Source organism: Sander lucioperca, chromosome 12 (genome assembly GCF_008315115.2).
Source record: "Sander lucioperca isolate FBNREF2018 chromosome 12, SLUC_FBN_1.2, whole genome shotgun sequence".
In the NCBI taxonomy this organism is placed as follows: domain Eukaryota; kingdom Metazoa; phylum Chordata; class Actinopteri; order Perciformes; family Percidae; genus Sander; species Sander lucioperca.
In genome coordinates, this window is record NC_050184.1 from 37486686 (window position 1) to 37502606 (window position 15921).

Consider the following 15921-nt stretch of genomic DNA (forward strand, 5'->3'; position numbering starts at 1 on the left):
ACGTGCTGACCAAGCAGACGGTCAAAAATCAAAGCACTTCCTCCAGATGGAAACCTAGACCGATTCCTGTGCGCTACATAAACACTTGCATGTTGGCTTTTTCAGGTTCCTGATACTGACAAGTTGGTATCTGATGCAGTTCCCTTTTCTTAAGTGTCACTTCTCTATTTTTATTCTCCTGAAAATCATTTTATAATTTATTATAGTGCTTAATACAGATATGTCTTGTTAATACAATTCCCTTTTCTGTCACCTTACCATTACTGAACCCCTCCGTTCTTTTATGCTTCTCTTCTTCTGCTACAGCAAAGTGTTCTTCACAGACTATGGGTCTACACCAAGGGTGGAGCGCTGTGATATGGATGGTCAGAACCGCACTAAGCTGGTGGACAGCAAGATCGTCTTCCCCCATGGTATCACACTGGACCTGGTCAACCGGTTGGTGTACTGGGCTGACGCCTACCTGGACTACATCGAAGTGGTCGACTACGAGGGAAAGAACCGACACACCATTATCCAGGGCCTGCTGGTGAGGTTTGAAAGATGGTTGGATGGGTGTGCCCAAAAAAAATACAAACAACACCCTAACATACACAGAGATGCAGACAAGAATATATATTTCTGATTGTTTAGCCTTTTAACGGTCAAAACAAACAGCAATAGCCCAGAGTCCCTACTGACTTCTCAGTCTTCCCTTTCGATAACACAAACATCTGTTTTCCAAATCATCATTGATTTAATATCATCATCTTTAGAGGCAGTACTGTTTTCCAGTTATCTCCTGTTTAATAAGGCAAAGAGAGCCTGTCTCTCTTTGGGATACATCCTTTTTATTGCCTTGATTGATATTACTTAAAGAGTGTGTGATTTTCCTGGCTAGTGCCTCTCTAAACATATTAGTCTGGCCCTAGCGAAGCTTTGCTCAAACTTAAAGTAGAGTAACGGTCTCAATGAAATCAGGACTGCAGTGATGGTGGTGGCATGTGTGTGAGAGAGGTGGGGGAGGTAATATGATCTCAACCTATACATCTTGCTGACAGTAGAACAGTAGAGGAGAGCTGCACAGAATAGACCCTTATGAAAGTAAGGCCTCTCTCTGTTTAATAGCAGATAGGAAGTGGAGCCATTGTGCTGCCCTGTGCCAAGTTTACACAAACTCTCTCTCGTTATCTCTCTGTCTGAGTCTATAGATGTCTCGGTCTGTCAGAGATTTCTTCACGTTTTTAGAAACCTGTCAAAACTATGTTTTATACTGATAAATACTTTGTTAGGAAAGTTTTAATGATGCAGAATTTATCAGACCGCATTCAAGATAAAAATATGAACACAAACAGTATCACAAAAGCCATTAGTCATGCGCCATGAGCTGTTTCACTGAGCGTCCGCATTCTCAGTAGCACACTTTTTTATTATGCTGCTTTATTGTTTCACTGTATTTCAGATTGAGCACCTGTACGGACTGACTGTATTTGAGAACTACCTGTATGCCACCAACTCAGACGAAGGCAACCTCAACCCCAAGACCAGTGTGATCCGAGTGAACCGCTTCAACAGCTCCGACTTCCAGGTGGTGACGCGGGTAGACCGGGGAGCTGCACTGCACGTGTACCATCAGAGGCGCCAACCTCAAGGTACTCATTTAAGAAGGCACTAAGCTTGACTGCTAACTGGTCCATGTCCATTAATAACAGTTGCCATTGCATGACTGTTGTTTTTGTGCCCCTCTCTCCTGGCTTAGTGCGCAGCCATGCATGTGCCCTGGATCAGTTTGGGAAGGCTGGAGGTTGCTCTGACATCTGTCTGCTGAGCAATAGCCACAAGACCCGGACGTGCCGCTGTCGCTCTGGTTTCAGCCTTGGCAGCGATGGAAAGTCCTGCAAGAGTGAGTATTAAGACTGAGGGAAACATTTAATTTGAGAACCTTCCAATTAGTTTCAGCAGTGGTGATTGATGATGGCATTTAGGTAATGGTGGTTAAATAATCACTGGCAGAAATGATGACAGTTATTCATTGAGAATGTTATATTTTCTTCTTCATCTTCCTCTGCAGAACCAGACCATGAACTGTTCTTGGTGTACGGTAAGGGTCGTCCTGGAATCATCCGGGGCATGGACATGAACGCTAAGGTGCCTGATGAGTACATGATTCCTATTGAGAACCTAATGAACCCCCGAGCTCTGGATTTCCACGCCGCTAGTGAATTCATCTACTTTGCTGATGCCACCAGCTACATTATTGGCCGACAGAAGATAGATGGCACAGAGAGAGACACCATACTAAAGGAAGGTAAGAATAAAATGACAGCTTTGCACAGGATTCTAGGAACTATTTATACTCTTTAACCAAATCCTGGAATTTTAGGATAATATTTCAGGTTATTCTGTATCATTTTCACTTTATTCTCTTGATATTCATCCTGAATTGGCAAGCTAATAGGTTCTTTTTCACACCGGCTTATTTTGCTTATCTCAGGTATTCACACAGTAGAGGGGATAGCAGTAGACTGGATGGGAGGTAATCTCTACTGGACAGATGATGGGCCTAAGAAGACTATCAGCGTTGCCAGGCTGGAGAAGGCTTCTCAGACCCGCAAGACTCTCATTGAGGGCAAGATGAGCCACCCTCGTGCAATTGTTGTGGACCCCCAACATGGGTGAGGCATTGGAGGGGAGGGAAATGTTATTTTAATTAGTATTCCTTCCCCATAAGTGCTGAAGTTGTTAATCCAGTTATAATGTTTGGGTGAAACAGCATTCATCGTTAGTGTTAGTACTTCTAGTGTAGTGGGAGAGGATGGTCCTAGGATTTGTTACTATGAATCATATGGACTGCATGCACTGTAAATGTTTGTTAAACTCACTGATTACATTGGTGTGTTTGTGTGTATGGGAGCTGGTGAGTTTATAAGGGTTTTTTGGATACTCCCTTTGTTGTATTTTCTTGGGATGATCTTTCAAACGTCATCTAAAAAAAAACAAAACTAAAAAGCTACATTTTGGCAGAAATGTCTTATCTCACACGGCTTTTGAACATGGTTATACCTCTTCTCATCTCCCAGATGGATGTACTGGACTGACTGGGAGGAGGACCCCACAGAGAGCAACAGAGGGAAGATCAAGAAAGCTTGGATGGATGGTTCCCATCACCAAGTGTTCCTCACCAGCAAGACAGTGCTGTGGCCTAATGGCTTGAGTCTGGACATTCCCCAGGGCATCCTGTACTGGGTGGATGCTTACTACGACCGTATTGAGTTGGTTTACCTCAACACCACTGAACGAAAGGTTGGTAATGCTCAGGGAATATATTTAGACTGTGGTGTATTGATGATACATGATGATAAAAGATATACTACTCCACATTATTTAAAATGAAAAGCTACTTTAAGATAATCAGTTTGTTGAAACGCAGGTAACATTTGGAGATCTAACCTCTATCTCTTTCCTAATTTATCAGGTTGTGTATGAGGGGCAGGAGCTTAACCACGCCTTCGGCTTATGTCATTACAAACATTTTCTTTTTTGGAATGAGTACCGTGGCGGCAGCATCTACAAACTGGACCAGGTCACTAAGACAGTCACCCTACTCCGCAACGAGAGGCCACCCATCTTTGAGATCAGAGTGTATGATGCACACCAGCAGCAAGGTATATCTCCCTTCTACTCATTCATTTCACTTCATGACTTGCTAATAAATTAATGAAATATTCTCCCTTGGTTTGTCTTTTCCTGTAGGCTCCAATGCATGTCGAGTTAACAATGGTGGGTGTAGCAGTCTGTGCCTTGTTATTCCTGACGGCAGGTCCTGTGGCTGTGCCGACGATCAAATCCTGGATGTCGATAATGTCACCTGCAAAGGTACTTAACAGCTTTGCCAGTAGAAAGGTTTCACCAAAGATCAATGTGGAAGGTTAAGGAAAATGCATTACTCAGCAGGAGTTGAGGCTGTTAAAGAATTCTAGGCTGTACTTTTCATTTGCAAGCTATTCTATACACTGTCTTTGCCAAATCTGGAGAGAAGTTTTAAAACAATCTCCACTAATATTTTTTTAACTTTAAGAAAGATGAAAGCTGACCTAGGCACTAAAATGCTTTGTTTTGTTTTGGTGCTTGGCTCTTGTCTGAATGGCCCATCTGTTTCTCCTCCTACCCCTGATCTCATCTCCAGCCAACCCCTCCTACGTGCCACCGCCCCAGTGCCAGCCCGGGGAGTTTGCTTGCAAGAACAACCGCTGCATCCAAGAGCGCTGGAAGTGTGACGGGGACAACGATTGTCTGGACAACAGTGATGAGGCCCCTGAGCTCTGCCGTAAGTGTGCCACGTCATTGTCATGGTTACACAGCAACACATAGATAAACAACATTTCTGTTTAAGGGTCTTGGCTAATGCGAACCGACAGAGCGCAAACTACTATTTTCCAAGATTGTCTCTTTCCATGCACCGTAATGTGACTGTAATTTCACTGCCAAGCTTTTTCCTCATCAGGCAATTGTGAGAACCAGGGACTCATATTTGTCTTCAGTGTTCTTTTTTTTATATACTTAATTTAAAGTGACATATTTTAAGGGTGAGAGTATTATTGAGCATGCTGTGTATCAAACACAGAAAGCATTGACAAACCTTGGTGTTAAAAAAAAGAAATTAAAAAAAGTTTTCTGTTTTCTTCTCCCAGACCAGCACACCTGCCCAGCGGACCGATTCAAATGCCAGAACAACCGCTGTATCCCTCTGCGATGGCTATGTGATGGCGACAATGACTGCGGCAATGATGAAGATGAATCCAACACCACCTGCTCTGGTATATACAAACATGGACGTCTTTGTAACTTAGAAACCATTACAGTTTTTCATTCAGTTTTTGGTTTGTAAAATAATAGATTTGATTTGGCAATCATTTATTTGATCTGCAGCAGAGTTTTTGCTTTATCAATAGTTAGTTAAAAATGGTATTAGTGAGATTATCTATGTTGCGGTTAAGAGAGAAAATAAAAGCGATAATAAAGAAATACCGGACTAACAAAACTTTGGGCAGACAGTCCAGTTGCAACTAAAACAGACATATTGGTATTTGTTCGTTTTAAATCAATTCAGTTACGATTTGTGCAGTCGATGACAGCATGAATTTACAAACAGTCTAGGAGTATTGATTTACAGCATTGATGATAATGTGTTGCGATGGTCCTTGGCTAACAGCGTTTGTTGCTTTTATAAGAGCTGTCTTGGTGTCTCAAATAAATTGAGATAACAAATTGTCTTTAACTTAATTAAGATAAATTGAGGGCGCTGTTTTGGGGCAACTATTTTAAGTACTTTTTGTAGCAATAGAATATGGGAAATTAGGTTGTCAATATCTTATTTAACGGTGATGAGTCTTGTGAGCTTAAATGCTGAGTCAGGGATATTGCAAGAGGGACTTTTTACAGCACTTACCTGTTTTGCACCTTGTTCCCCTGCCAGCTCGCACATGCCCACCGAACCAGTACCCTTGTGCCAGTGGGCGCTGCATCCCCATCTCCTGGACTTGTGACCTGGATGACGACTGTGGAGACCGCTCAGATGAACCAGACTCCTGTGGTGAGTCACAATTTACACCTTTATATAGTTGATTTTTCTCGAATAGCACGTGTTTTAGTTTGAGATGACAAATATTCTTCTTTTTTTTACGTATGCTCTCCTGACCCCTCTTTAGCCTACCCAACCTGCTTCCCTCTGACTCAGTTCACCTGCGCCAATGGCCGCTGCATCAACATCAATTGGCGCTGTGACAACGGTAAGCATCTTCTTAGACTTCCTTCACCTTCCGTGAAGCTGCATTTGAAAACAATCCGTAATAACAATCCAATAACTGAAAATAAAATATTTGTATGTGCTCATGTACAGACAATGACTGTGGGGATAACAGTGATGAAGCAGGCTGCAGCCATTCCTGCTCCAGTGTCCAGTTTAAATGTAACAGTGGCCGCTGCATCCCAGAATACTGGACCTGTGACGGCGACAATGACTGTGGAGACTACAGTGATGAGACTCATGCCAACTGTACCAACCAGGGTGAGGAACAATTACTGTGTACCAAACTGAAATAGCTCTGCTCTAAGAATTGCTTTTTTGTGGCATTGTTTGTACTTTTTCCAGCTGTACCTGAATCAAGCTCTCATCACATCGTGGATTATATTTCTCTGTGTTTACATGTTGCTGTTTGTAGTTGTAAAGAGGTCGTCAGAATGAAGCCGGCATCGTCCTCCTCCCCGTTCCATATCCTCTGCTCTGCATGCCCATGCCTGCCCTCTGGCCTCTGCTTATCACTCACAGCAAATCCTCTCTGTTGCTCTGTTCAGGATGTGATTATGTTTTGTGGTTGGATAACAATTAAACTCTTTCACGGTCTTGTGCAAATGGCTCAGATGTTTTGACTCTGCTGCACTGATATTGATTTACATGTTTAGAGTTTAAAATAGCTGGTGGCCACGCTTGGCTGATATGGAACATTGAGTTTTGCTGGTTAATCACTCTTTGTAACAATGACTGAGGCAGCGTCATAGCACAGTGTCTCACTCAGCCTTTCTGAACATTCACTCCTGTTTGTGTGTGTGTGTGTGTGTGTGTGTGTGTTTTGATGTTGAATGTACTGTTTGATCCATGCAGAAATGCAGCCAACTGCCGTCAAGTCCCAGCATGCAAAAAAGGAGGCCCAGTGTGACCTGTTGGTCTAATGAGCAATGTGTGCTCTGGGTGTTTGTTTCTGGCTGTGTGTGTGTGTGTTTGGGGTCTCTGGTCTGCCGTCTGGTAGTCATTAGCTGAAATAAAAAAGCAACTCTATCACCTTCCCCTCCTGTATATTGTAGTCCTGTGCTGAAAGGTCCCCGGCCCATTTCCTGCTTTAGCCGTGCCAAGAGCTGACCTTTGCCATGAGGGGATGTTATTGTGCCACCTTCCCACTGGTGCCTTTAATCTGCGTGTGACATCAGTCAGAGAGATGTGTGTGTCACTGTTGTTTGACTTGGCTCAGTTTTAGGTTGTTAACCCAGCGTCCCAGCATACCCACACATTAATTAATGACTAGAATGGCCTATTCTTTGTTCTTTCCGTTTTTGGCCAAGTGTTTGTGGTTGTGCGAGTGTTGTTTTCTGGTTGTAATTCCAGTCTAGTTATTTTTCATTTGCTAACTTCTACTGGTGTTTTATTGCTTCTTTGACATTGGCTTAACTGCACACTCCATCTTTTTTGTTGGCTAACTATCACACTTTGTCTTGCTATTTTCTCGCCAGCTACCCGTCCTCCAGGCGGCTGCCATGTCGACGAGTTCCAGTGTCGGATGGACGGCCTGTGCATCCCCATGCGCTGGCGCTGTGACGGGGACACAGACTGTATGGACCTGAGTGATGAGAACAACTGCGAGGGTGTGACCCACATGTGTGACCCAGCAGTCAAGTTCAGCTGCAGGGATTCTGGTGAGAAGGCTTTTAGCTGGCTTAACCCTTGTGTTGACTTTGGGTCACATTGGCCCGTTTTAAATTTTTGTTTTATATCAGAAAATATTGGACGTAGAAATAAGCGCTGAAAATGTGTAGAAGAAAAATTAAAAAATTTAAAACGTTGGAAAAAACAAATTGTGAAAAAAAGGCATCACAAATGTCAGAAAAAAAGTGTTTTTTTCAAGGTTGAAGGGAAGACAACACAAGGTTTAAGTTTCAGATGTTAAGGGTGATGAACCTTTTTGCAATGTTGTTGTGTTAGTACAGATAGGGTTGTATTCTCTGACAGATGAAGACAAATACACTAAATGATAAGTGCCTGGTCACACCAGACACTGGCAGTGGAAAATGAATTTGTGCATCCATCACGGCTAGTTTGTATGTATTATGTAAAATTGGATGTTACAAGCTTCCTCCATTTTGGACTCTCCAGTTCTCTCCATTCTCTCAAAGGTCAGCACTATCAATATGTTTTGCAATTGGCCAATGGCTCATATTTGCATGTTCACCAAAATAATAAAAAAAGTACTTTCATTGGAAATAGATTTTTGGTATAAATGCTGGTGTGACCAAGCCCTGAAACTTGTTTAAAAACCTTGTTTGTTTAAAACAACACAGGCTTAAAATTGATATGTTTTGGTCTTGACAGCTCGCTGCATCAGCAAAGCTTGGGTGTGTGATGGCGACAGTGACTGTGAGGACAACTCGGATGAGGACAACTGTGAGGCGTTGGTGTGCAAGTTGTCTCACCACATGTGTGCTACCAACGACTCCATCTGTCTGCCTGCTGAGAAGCTGTGTGATGGCACTGACGATTGTCCGGATGGCTCTGACGAGAAACTTTGTGGTAAAACATTCTTTATACACATAAACTGCAATGTGAAAATGTGTTCGGTACCTGGTTCTTTTGTTGTTTAGAACACCACAAATAGAACATACAACTCTCTGATCTCGCATTTATTACAACTCTTTCATCTGTTTCTTGCCTGCAGACTTGTGTTCATTGGACAACGGTGGCTGCAGCCACAACTGCAGCATCATTCCAGGGGAGGGCTTCATGTGCTCATGTCCCCTGGGCATGGAGCTCGGAGCCGACAACAAGACCTGCCAGATCCAGAGCTTCTGCGCCAAACACCTCAAGTGTAGCCAGAAGTGCGAGCAGGAGAAATCCAGCGTCAAGTGCTCCTGCTATGAGGGCTGGGAGCTGGAGTCTGACATGGAGAGCTGCAAAAGCACGGGTAAGAAAAAACAGGGCCTTTTGGCGTTAACTTCTACTAACTGAAGAATTTCTTTTTGGCTTCACATTGAGAGCAACAGTATTTGTCTTGTGCTGAAGAGACTCTACAATACTGATTCTACCGTGTGTGTGTGTGTGTGTGTGTGTGTGTATATATGTATGTATGTATGTATGTGTGTGTGTGTATATATATGTATATATATGTATGTATATATATGTATATATATATGTATATATATATATGTATATATGTATATATATATGTGTGTATGTATATATATATATGTATATGTGTGTGTATGTATATATATGTGTGTGTGTGTGTGTGTATATATGTGTGTATGTGTATATATGTGTGTATGTGTGTGTGTATATATGTATATATGTGTGTATGTATATATATGTATGTATGTATATATATATATATGTATATATATATATGTATATATTATATATATATATGTATGTATATATATATATATATATTATATATATATGTATATATATATATATATATATATATATATATATATATATATATATATATATATATATATATATATATATATACAGGGCATGAAGTTAACTTTTTTGACCACCAGTCAAAAAAAACTGGCTGGTAAAAAGACTTTTTACCAGCCAGTTTTTTTTTTTGCGTCATAAAGGTGAAAACAGGAATTGCTGTGTCTCTATGATCCTGTCCTGTCCTATTGATGGTAGCCTACTCATGAACATTGCGCCGTCATCACTTGCTGTAGTAGGGGGGCCCGCCTTGATAATCCTGCATAGGGGCCCGGTGTTGGCTCGTTACGCCACTGCATATAAGAGATGAGATGACTGACAAAATCAGGAGTAGCCTACACCACCACAACAACAACAAAACACTGGTGAATGCGCACCATAACACATGAATGTTTTTTGTATAGTTCTTAAAAATAAAAAAATAAATAAAAAGGAAACTTGTTTTGGGGAGAATAATACTCATTACTATTAATTAATTACTCTGGGCTGAGATTTTCTAGTAACCTTACCAAAAAGGCTCAGGATGCTGCAAATGTTAAATTTATTGGATGAATCATAATATGAACATATGTGTCATTGTCAGTGGCTTGTTGATCTTTACATTGTTAGTTAATTTCCTATCCTGGCCTGGGACACACATTCATACGGTTTAATAAAGTACTTATTGGACTTTAACTTATCATTGCACTTACAATAACGTAGCTGTCCTCAATTTAGGTCATCCTGTACATCTCATCTGCGTTTTTTCCTGCATCCACCGTGTGCGTTTGTGTGTGTGTCTGTGCGTGCGTGTGTTTGTGTGTGTGTCTGTGTGTGTGTTTGTGTGCGATTGTGTGTGCGCGTCAGTCGCGGGGGAAACGGAGCAGCCCCGCCCGCTGCAGAGAGCCGACAATTTGAAACAGCAGCGCTGACTTTAGAGTGAAAAAACGTTACAGTGTACATTGATGTTAAAATGTCTACAGGTTGGCAGGACGGTCTGAAATGTTTTGCACGGTCTTTCGCTGTATGTTTTGCTGGTAAATGTGAGATGTTCGAGTCACACACACGTCTCGTCTTCATATCAGAAACTAGGAAATTAATTTGACCCGTTCTCACTCCCGCTTGGTCAGTGGCTGCACGTGGGACTGCTGGGATTGTGTGAGTAATGAAAATGCGATAGGGGGCCCCGGCTGTCAATCAATGTCTTCCAGTGATGCGGGCCCCTGATTGGACCAGGCCCGTAAGCAACCGTGTACCCTGCTTACCGATAGTTACGAGTCTGAATCACTCAATTCTCATTGGCTACCCGCCAATGTGGCAGGTAGATTGACAGTTTCACCCGCCAATCACAAAAGTTACCCGCATTTGGCGGGTGGGCGGGTGCCAATTTCATGCCCTGTATACATACATACATACATACATACATACATACATACATACATACATACATACATACATACAGTATTTAATGCATCATGGTGTTGAAGATATTTTGTTTCCAGAAAGTGAGCAGCAAACCTTTTTTTTGAAAGAGACAGATGGAGGGGGAGACATTGCAGAGACAGCTGTGGCAGGATTTAATCCAAGGCCAACAAGGGGTTTTGTGAATGTGGACTTTGACTTGAGATTTACTGTGTTGAGACACTAACACTTTTCCTTGTACAACTTCTTTGCTCTCAGATCCCTTCAAGCCTTTCATCATCTTCTCCAACCGCCATGAGATCAGAAGGATTGAGCTTCACAAGGGGGAGTTCAGTGTGCTGGTTCCAGGCCTGAGGAACACCATTGCCTTGGACTTCCACCTCAACCAGAGCACCCTGTACTGGACTGATGTTGTAGAGGACAAGATCTACCGTGGGAAACTGTCTGATAATGGAGGTGAGACAGCCAGTTAGCTACAGCTTTCGATCATTTTAGATTTTGCAGAAAGATAGCTTGGGGGGTGGAATGAATAGCCACTTTTTTTTTTAGTTTACATAGTAATATGTTTATTGTTCAGTGTCATAAAAAATAGTAATGTGGATTGTTCCTTCTGAGATAGCAAATCCTTTTTGTGCTTTTGGCTGAACATTTCTCTGAAATTAACTTCTGCTGAGAACTCTGTAATTTCTTAGAGCTAAATTCAAAAAAAGTTTCTTAAAAAGAGGTCAGCAGCGGCAGTCTGTGGCCCTGAATAAATGGCCAGGTCATGGTCAGCCTTTCCTGCTCCAAAACCCCAAGTCTCCTTGCCAATCAAGGTTGTGTTCCCAGCACAGCACTTAAGGGGCACACGGAAGGCTTTGTCTCTTCCCATTTGTCTCAGTACTCGATGTGCGTGACTGATGCCAAAACACTGATGTAACGTAGGAGGCACAACACACTGCAGTTCCAGTTCCCAGCCCTCTAACTTAACCATTAAAACAGGACTCCTGAGCAGAGACATTGTGACTAACATAGATCAGCTCCTGCTGCTTGTTATTGAGGCCATTTCAGAATCTCTGAAGTTGTTGGCATACTCTGTGTAGTGCACACAGCTTAACAAAGACCCCACTACCCACACATACACACAGAAACTCCAGCATTCCTTTAAGCAAACTGTAAAGAAGGCCTATCCCTCTCCCTCTAATTACTACTGGAAGGCCTTGTGAAGAACTTGTCTCATCGCCCTAGCCAGAGATGATCACAGATTTTGGTTTGCACTTAGTCTGCATGAGAGCCCGTTGTTTCTGGGAAAGACTAAAAGGAATGGGAGATCTGGGGCCCTATTATAACGATCTGAAACGCAAGTATCAAACGCCAAACGCAGTAGCTTTGTGGGCGGATCTCGGGTGCTGTTGCTATTATACTGACGGGATAAATGACTAAACGCAAATCAATAAACCAATCAGAGCGTTATCTCACATTCCCCTTTAAAAGCAGGCGCACTTGTTCCATGGCGGATTGCTATTATAATGGCGGATTTGCAGGCACACGCCCTTAATACATCCATGGGCGCACGCCAGGAGCGGTTCACAGCCGAGGAGACGTTTGCTATTGATTTTTCTTTTTGACAAAATGTAAATAAAGAAATGTCACAGAAACATACTTTCCGATGTTTTGGGCTCACTCTTACTGAATCACGAGATTATGAATGCATGGTGATATTTTTGCAATGTAGTCTAACATTAGACCGAGATTACCTCACTATAGACGATGCAGCTCTTCTGTCTCTCCTCTCCCGTGCTGCTGCTGGGGCATTTGGGTTAAGTGGCATCGGCACATGCAATTCAACATCACATCTCCAAGTCCTCTAATATTTCCTCATTTATGTCATCAACACATCCATGATTCATAGAAATGTTGTGTAAAACAAGGTCATATTTTTCCTTGTATTTATGTATGGTTTGCAAAAATGGGAACGCTGGTTCCGTGAGATGAGAGAAGCAAAGTGTATGCGCGGTGTGCACACTCTACATTACGGCCAAGCATGCGCCCTTAAAATAGCATCTGAATAAGCACCACTGACTTTAGACTAGATTTTTCCTGGACTGTGGTGGAATTGTTTTCTGAAACTGCAAAGGATCACACTTTATTCTTAATCGTCACATACACACAGTACAATGTAGTGAAATTCTATTACTGCATTTAACCCATCCTTAGTATTAGGAACAGTGGACAGCTATACATACAGCATCCGGGGAGTAACTCAGGGTTCAGTGTCTTGCTCAGGGACACTTTGACATGTGGCCGGAGGAGCCTGGGATTGATCAGCCAACCTTGTGGTTGAGGGGCAACCACTCTACCTCCGAGCCACAGCCACCGCAAAATAGCACTAGGGAATGTTTACGCCAGAACACGCCTCCTCTTTTTGAAAAACCGCCTCCAGGAGCGCAAGTTCATTCCTTAATTTACCGACGTGAGTCTGTTGAGGGAAAAGTCCGCTGTGCTTCGGGTGCAAAATAGGAATGATACATGCGTCATGTAAAAAAGTCAATTGCGCTGGGTGCAAGATAGGGCCCCTGGTGTTGGATGTTTGTTTTCTTAGAGGTGGGGAAGAAAGCGCTGTTCAGAGCCTCACTGACAGACACAGCAGCAGTGTGTGCCATACACTGACAGGCAAGTTATTGTTTGCCAGATTTATTTTATTTTGCGACGATGTGGTGGCTGGACATTTACTCTTGTCGGTCAAAGTAACATAAGCCAAGCTACTCTACTCTTAAATTAGTTTAATTACAACTGCTATTTTTCTACTTAAAATCCCCACTAACAATAAAATCCTATGAAATATGCCCCTTTTTCAGCTTGCTATTCCGTTTTTAAATGCATGATAAATAACTAAAAACCATACTAGTTTTAAGAGTCTTTTTCTATGGGTGTCCCATTCAGCCCTGACCAGTTTTGAGGTGGTGATCCAGTATGGACTGGCTACTCCAGAGGGCCTGGCTGTGGACTGGATAGCAGGGAACATCTACTGGGTGGAGAGCAATCTGGACCAGATAGAGGTGGCCAAACTGGATGGGACTATGAGAACCACCCTGCTGGCTGGGGAGGTGGAGCACCCAAGGGCCATTGCCCTAGACCCTCGTGATGGGTAAGGAGCATAGATTTTGAGATTCTAAATCTGCAATCAACCTTTTTAGAAAATGGACAATACAATTGATTTATTTTCTGTTGGCAGTATTTTATTTTGGACAGACTGGGATGCCAGTCTGCCCAGGATTGAGGCAGCATCTATGAGTGGTGAAGGCAGACGCACCATCCACAGGGAAACAGGCAGTGGTGGCTGGCCCAACGGACTCACTGTGGACTACATGGAAAGACGCATTGTCTGGATTGATGCCAGGTAGCATTTTCCACTAGTCTCTAAATATACAGTGCTCTCATTGCACTGCATCCACCCACTCACTCATTATTACATCACCCACTTGCTCAGTCGTTTTTTACTTTGCTTGCCATGATTCATTTTTTAATAAACATGCAGATGTGCTTTGCTTATGTAAAATGACATACAAGTACAGACTCATCTAGTAACATGAGCAACATACATACATTTACGCTAATGCACATATTATGTAAAGTATACATCTCTGCCTTAATCCTCCTCCAGGTCAGATGCTATCTACTCTGCTAAGTACGACGGTTCTGGGCTGATTGAAGTGTTGCGGGGTCATGAGTATTTGTCCCACCCCTTTGCTGTCACCATGTATGGAGGCGAGGTCTACTGGACTGACTGGAGGACTAACACTCTGGCCAAAGCCAACAAATGGACAGGACACAATGTCACAGTAGTCCAGCGCACCAACACACAACCCTTTGACCTGCAGGTCTATCACCCTTCCAGACAGCCCCAGGGTAGGTTGCACACCACATGCATAAACTTTCAAAGAGAAACACACACTCACAGGAAGAGAGAGAGTCTCCATATCTCAAATTCACCCCTGCCTATCAGTGTAACTGACTGAGTTGGGCATTAACTCCAAAGAGAACAGTGACTCACAGTTCATTGCTGAACACGTTGATTCACGACTCCTATTCTCCAAAGACAGCTGACCTTTCAGAGCTGTGAGACGTGTTGTCTTCTCACACCGGCAGCAATTTGGGCACCCCCTGCTGCCTCGTTGATCAAAAAGTCACCTCACTCTTTGGCATTTCCCACCAGCTGGGTAGGAAATAAAACCCTCCTCCTGCGACTTAAATGTCATGTGTTGATCTCACAGGCCCACATGATTTGACAAAATGACAAAAAGATTTGCAGTTATTCTGTCACATTGAATGTGATGTTTAGTAGCCATTGGCTATGGGATCCCAAGGGTGTGTGGACAGCAGAGAGGCACTAGGTCCTGTAATTGGAGGCAGGAAAAGAGAGATCTCACAGAATTGTTGATCGGCAGCTGCAACCAATGCCTATGACAGTGACGAGGCAACAAGCTTGTGTCTTTTTCTGCACCCTCACTTTCCTTGGGGGGTCCATTGATGGAGAGGTCCATTACACGCATGTCTGTGATACTCTGGAAGTAGTTTCTCACATTACATATGAAAATATATACACACCAATCTACAGAACATAGTGTGGGCCTTCAGGGAAATACCTCCTGTCTGTCTTTTTGTGTGTCTTTCTCTCTTTCACCACTTCTTCTGTCTGTCTGTTTCTTTCTTTCAGCTCCTAACCCATGTGCCACCAGTGATGGTAAAGGCCCTTGCTCCCACCTCTGTCTCATCAACTTCAACCAGACCTTCTCCTGTGCCTGCCCTCACCTCATGAAGCTGCAGCCTGACAAACGCACATGCAAAGGTAAGGACAGATGCTGTTACAAACACCTACAGACCTGTGTGTTCACACAACACTGTCATATGCAATCCATGTCATCAAGGAGCAAGAAACAGGCTCTTTGTTTGCAAGAAACAGTCAAGACCGCTACGGTGCGCTCAGCTCCCATACGTGATATCAACATCATTAGCTGTCATCTCTTATGACAGAATACCTAATTGCTTTTTCTCTTTTTGTGCCACGTGGCCTTCTTCACTCTCATTTCCATTTCATTTCATATAAAAGACGGAGGTCTTCATTTATTGCTGTGATTTTTATGAGTAGGTTTCATGATGGTTTTGAACTCTGTGTGCATGTGTGTCCATGTAATTGTTAAGCATTCTACAGAACAATCCTCATCTCATCAGTGTAGATTTAAGGATAATTGGATTAGAGGGTGTCTGATGCATTCCCCATCAATGCAGGAATTTTCGGGGAGCTAAGCAGA

General features: G+C 42.9%; 1 protein-coding gene across 2 annotated transcripts in view; it reads left to right on the forward strand.

Moving 5' to 3' along the window:
- Positions 1-15921, forward strand: part of lrp1ab (low density lipoprotein receptor-related protein 1Ab) — a 94318-nt gene that overhangs the window by 45436 nt on the left and 32961 nt on the right. For both annotated transcript variants that reach the window (XM_036008230.1, XM_031283342.2), the window contains exons 8-28: positions 307-529; positions 1442-1631; positions 1739-1882; positions 2051-2287; positions 2474-2654; positions 3060-3282; positions 3455-3644; positions 3733-3855; positions 4166-4306; positions 4671-4796; positions 5456-5572; positions 5688-5768; positions 5879-6046; positions 7264-7446; positions 8120-8317; positions 8463-8708; positions 10889-11086; positions 13553-13757; positions 13845-14009; positions 14274-14518; positions 15327-15458. In XM_036008230.1, the coding sequence (XP_035864123.1) occupies positions 307-529; positions 1442-1631; positions 1739-1882; positions 2051-2287; positions 2474-2654; positions 3060-3282; positions 3455-3644; positions 3733-3855; positions 4166-4306; positions 4671-4796; positions 5456-5572; positions 5688-5768; positions 5879-6046; positions 7264-7446; positions 8120-8317; positions 8463-8708; positions 10889-11086; positions 13553-13757; positions 13845-14009; positions 14274-14518; positions 15327-15458 (3716 nt within the window). The remainder of the gene's footprint in view (positions 1-306; positions 530-1441; positions 1632-1738; positions 1883-2050; positions 2288-2473; positions 2655-3059; positions 3283-3454; positions 3645-3732; positions 3856-4165; positions 4307-4670; positions 4797-5455; positions 5573-5687; positions 5769-5878; positions 6047-7263; positions 7447-8119; positions 8318-8462; positions 8709-10888; positions 11087-13552; positions 13758-13844; positions 14010-14273; positions 14519-15326; positions 15459-15921) is intronic.